Source organism: Perca fluviatilis, chromosome 14 (assembly GCF_010015445.1).
Source record: "Perca fluviatilis chromosome 14, GENO_Pfluv_1.0, whole genome shotgun sequence".
Classification (NCBI taxonomy): Eukaryota; Metazoa; Chordata; class Actinopteri; order Perciformes; family Percidae; genus Perca; species Perca fluviatilis.
In genome coordinates, this window is record NC_053125.1 from 8408873 (window position 1) to 8413726 (window position 4854).

Sequence of the window (4854 nt, forward strand, 5' to 3'; positions counted from 1 at the left end):
AGGCGGAAGGATTCATTGGCATTAAATAAATTTGAGATGTTTGTTTTTACGGGATTATGTGTCTCTCTCAGTCAATTTGTGCATTTTCTATGAGAGGAAGAAGAGCATTCTTAATGTGTGATGGAGGAACTCACAGAAAGCACACCGATGGCTGCCAGACCCTTTTACAGGGCGAGTGAAATGGTGTGATGGTCTGTGGAGGGAGGAGTGAGTGATTAACCTCACTTGTTTGACAGGAAGAGACAGCACAGTGTGGTCAGAGAACAATTGAGGTAAAGATCATGAGGTTTCTGAAGTCAACACTCTGTGGAAAGTATAAAAGGAAGCAGTGATACTAGCTTACTTGTTTATGAGAACATTAAACTGCTATATTTAGACTTCAACATCTGCAAAGAGGCCTGATGCAACTGCTTCATTTTTGCCAGAGTACACTGCTCTCCATTTTATACATACTCAGCCATAATCTCAGTTTACACTCAACTAGAGTGCAGGGAAGGAAACTGGAATAAGAGTCATTTAGGCAATGCTTTGTGCTAGGTCATTCAGCACGCTAACATGGTCACAGTATCTATGTTAGGGGTCATACAATTTCATTGCAATCCATCCAGCAGCTGCTGTGATATTGGGGTTCATCCTCTGGGAGACTATTATCCCCAACTTTGACCAGGCGCGCCTATGCCATGAACGGCGCCAGCAATCGCGGCCATCCAAGACAATGCTTGTTAAGATACGTGTCCATATAGGCATTTTTTTTTACAGATTGTATCGCCCACGCTTTCCAGCACTGAATGCTAGTGGGCTTGCCATTAGCGGTTTATTTTCAATGACAAGCAAAGAAAACAGGCCACACGCTCTTACAACTGCAATGGCTGCACCTGATTGGACAAACACTTAATGCTGGACTGTCTGCTCCTGAATTTTAATACAGACCATAGTGGCGGCTCGTTTGGAAAACTATCGATTATTTTACGAAAATAGTTTGGGTTTCTGAAAAACAGTTTATGCGAAAAATAGACTATGCAGTTGATGAATCTGACTTCATTTCAGATCAACAACGGTCAGTTTGACAAGATTTTCATGACTTTTTGAGAGGCATTTACATAAAGTAGCCTGGATTCAATTTCCTGCAAATGAGGAATGGGCAACTCAACGCCCCACTTCTTCAAAGTCCCCGCAACGTTTCCAGAACGCAATGCATGGCTGCTCCCATAAAAAATGAATGGGAAGCGGGTTTATGCCGCTTGACAGTGGACATGTACTATTATTCCACCAACCGCAAAGCAGCGCATTCCAGGAGTGAGAAGAGGCTCTCCACTCCGCTAAAAATATACACCATGTCTATTCTTCATTGTAGTCGCTGGCCGTTCGACAGTCGGGCCAAGAAGTGAAAGGATGAGAGCATACAGTCTGGTTACCAAAAGAAATCCCAATATCGTATATGTCTCCTCTACAACACCATGGATGACAAGAGATTCAACTTGGAGGTGGAAAAACACATATTAACGTTATACGACACCACAGATCCTTTTTAAGGACTACGCCAGAAAAGATAAGGCATAGACTTGAATTGTAGGAGTGCTTGGAATGGAAGGTAGATACTAGCTTAATAAATGCATGATTGTTTTTTCAAGTACTTGTAGAGAGCCTTTCAGTGAGTCGGCAGCAAGATCCCGGGTGGTTTGGTGCGTGGCGGAGGATGTAACAAAACCGTGGCACAGCCAGAACGCGTCACTTCTGAACCTGCTGGAATTTCGGGGTTAGAGTAGCACTCAATTTAATAGTTGATGGGATCAGGCTGTTCCCAATGAACTATTTGTACATTTAGCCATGAAAAGTAATGCACTGTAATTTATATGTATTCCACGTATTTATTGCTGTTTGCACCATATTGACTGCTACTGTATAAGGTTGCTTTGGTCTGCTTCGGGAGGTCAGAGTGTGTGGGGGGGGGGGTCATAAAACACAGGGCTTTCAAGCAGGGGAGCGGAGTTCATGTCCTGGGAGAATTTAAGGGGAAAGCACCTTAACCTTAAATTTAACTGTAAAGTCCACTAAACTTTCATGTCACAAAGAAGTTAACTGGAAAACACAAGACCTTCACCCAGGAATTGTGTTCGTGTTCCGGGAGTATTACATAAGGGGCCCTGTGTTTTAAACCAAACCACAATCTTTTTTTGAATCTTAACTAGGAGTTTAGGTGTCTTAATTTAACTGTCGTCACCGCGTGAAGCTCACCTTTTGGAGGCTAAACTTGACTGCAACAGCCTTTGAAAGGACCAGCACCTCGTGGTGCTCTGTACCCGGCTCACAGTCACCTTTTTTCAGATAAATTTAACTGTAAAAGACCTCTAAACTTAACTTTCATGTGACCGGTCATCACGGGACCAACCAATGATTTTTGTAATGATATCATACAAACCCTTCATGAACATGCGTTGAGGTAATTCAGTCTGTAATAAAGTGGTGGGCCAATTGACAGACCAATCACCATCACTATTAAAAAAACATTCCCTTGTCAAGTTTCCACTTACATTAGTACAAATTGTAACTGAATGTTCTAAAGACATGTGCACATTCCCATCCACTAATGTTAATATAAGTGAACAGGGATATATTTATTAATCATTGCAGATTAAAAGAGTGCCAATCAAATCCCGACATTTCTAACGAGTGATGTTTAAAGCCTGATTCAGACGGCAGGATAATTAGGCCGATTTTAGCCCCGATTCACCCCTCCCGACAATCTTAAGGATGCTCCGATTATCGTAAAATAATCTGATCAGATATTCCTGCCGTGTGTGGTGTGTTAAGACTGCTCTCGTCTGCTCGGAAGGACGTCGGACCGCTCCGATCTCAAATCGGGGATATCCAACGTGTTGGATTTTTTGGGCCCGATTTCTCCTCGTGTGTGGTGTCCCCCGGGGACAAACGAGCACGCAGCCTGTGGACTGTGGCATACAATAAAGTCGATGGGCATAACTACATCCACAACTGCAGTCCACCAGAGTACATGGAAACGAATATATGAACGTGTATTTCAACGGTAATTAATCTGTGTAGTGCGTAACGACATTTCTATGAGAAAAAACAACAACAACTCACCTCCATATCATGATGTAGCTGAGTATAGTCCATGCTCGCGTTGTCTCCACTTCTTTGACCATCGCCTTTTCTTTTGATAACGTTTTTTTTCGGTTAAAAACAAACTAAAAACTATCGCCACTGCATCCGCCATGATTGTTTACTCTGAAGTCGCATTTGATCTCGAGGGATTTTGCGAGATTTCCCGTCTGACCTGGGAATGCTCGGCAGTCAAATCGGTTCATGTGTGATGTGTTGATTTTTCCGTGTGCTGCGCACCACACACTGTACGACCAAAACTGTTAGACCCGTGATTTTTTATCGCCGTGTGTGGGGTCTCTCAGGATTGGACCGTGTGAACCAGGCTTAAGTCACATATTTCATGCACGTGATGATTCATTAGCCGAGTTGGTTTCCAGTGGACTAAGTGGCATTTTGTTTTTATTGATACACCATCTTTTTCAATTTCAGCCAAAGCATAGAATATTTTTATTTCAAGTTTCAACAATCGCTATCATGTTAAGCAACTGAAAGGGTTCAATGTACGTGGGGAATGGTACAGATATCCAAAAATAAAAAAGGCATGTTGGACAGATTTGTGAATCAACAGGAAAACTTACATTGACAGGTCACTGTGAGCGGCAAGATGAAAAAAAGACACCCCACCTCTCTAAACTCCTTTATAAGAGCTCAGCGGTACAAACTCTCTTTGCAGTGACACGTTTAAACGCAGAATGAGGAACTTCACCTTGATAACAGCTTTACTTCTCTGCAGCCTCAGTAAGTACCGACACTCGGTTATTCTCAGCACCAAATCATCTAACAAATAACCTACCAGAATTTCAACTTTCAAATAAGAACTGAGTTATTGTTGTTGTTGCCTTAATACATTAAGTGCTGCATTATACACTCAGGGATGAATCTCTTTCTGTCTCTGCTGTTTGTTTCAGGCTGGATCTCTGTCTCAGCTTCTGAGTCTCACACTGTGGAGGTCCAGTCTGGTGGAGACGTCACTCTGATGTGCTCCAACATTTCCAGAGTTATAACTACAACAGAATGGTTCAGAGTGATCAACAGAACCAAGCCCAGCTGTGTCTCCTCTATGTACGGGTCTGATGGCAAACCTTCGTTCTGTGATGGATTTCAAAATGGATTTGAGATGAGCTCCAACATCTCTACTGTCTTTCTTAAAATCAAGAGAGTGGATTTATCTGACTCTGGACTGTATTTCTGTGGATTTTACATAGAAGGACATACAGTCATCGCTGGTGCAACACATTTAAAAGTTCAAGGTAAGATTGTAATTAAGCCTCAGCGATCTCTTTCCAACACATTTACAGAATCTCACATTTATTGTCACAGTTTTATGAAAACAGCATAAAGAAAAAACAGTAAATCAATGTGTGTCAAATTTTGTCCTTTTGTTTTTTTAAAGCTACCGGTGAATCTGATTTTGGAGTGGATGTAAAGACTGAAGGTAAGGTTTTCACTTTTTCACTGTGCAAGTGTCCACAGAGCTAGTTATTTCAATCTCAACCATCTCTTTTAAAAACAGACTCTAATTCTGTATTTTGTCTTGTAGAGGAGTCTGATGGAATAATTGTGATCCTGGGTGTTCTGACTGTTTTCTTCATGATACGTTCATTGTTCTGTCTGTTAAAAACAGGAAACTTCAGAAAGGTACAGACGTATCACTTGTTGCACATTCAGTTGTATTAAGTTTTAACAGACAAATCCACTGCTTTGGTGGATTTGGTCAGTTAACTAATCAGG

At 41.7% G+C, this 4854-nt stretch overlaps 1 gene segment (V, D, J or C); it reads left to right on the plus strand.

Moving 5' to 3' along the window:
• The first annotated feature begins 3808 nt into the window (after positions 1-3808).
• LOC120573548 lies at positions 3809-4462 on the plus strand. The segment is given in 3 exon segments: positions 3809-3861; positions 4032-4373; positions 4458-4462. Coding segments are annotated over 3 exon segments (393 nt in total).
• Positions 4463-4854: the final 392 nt, after the last annotated feature.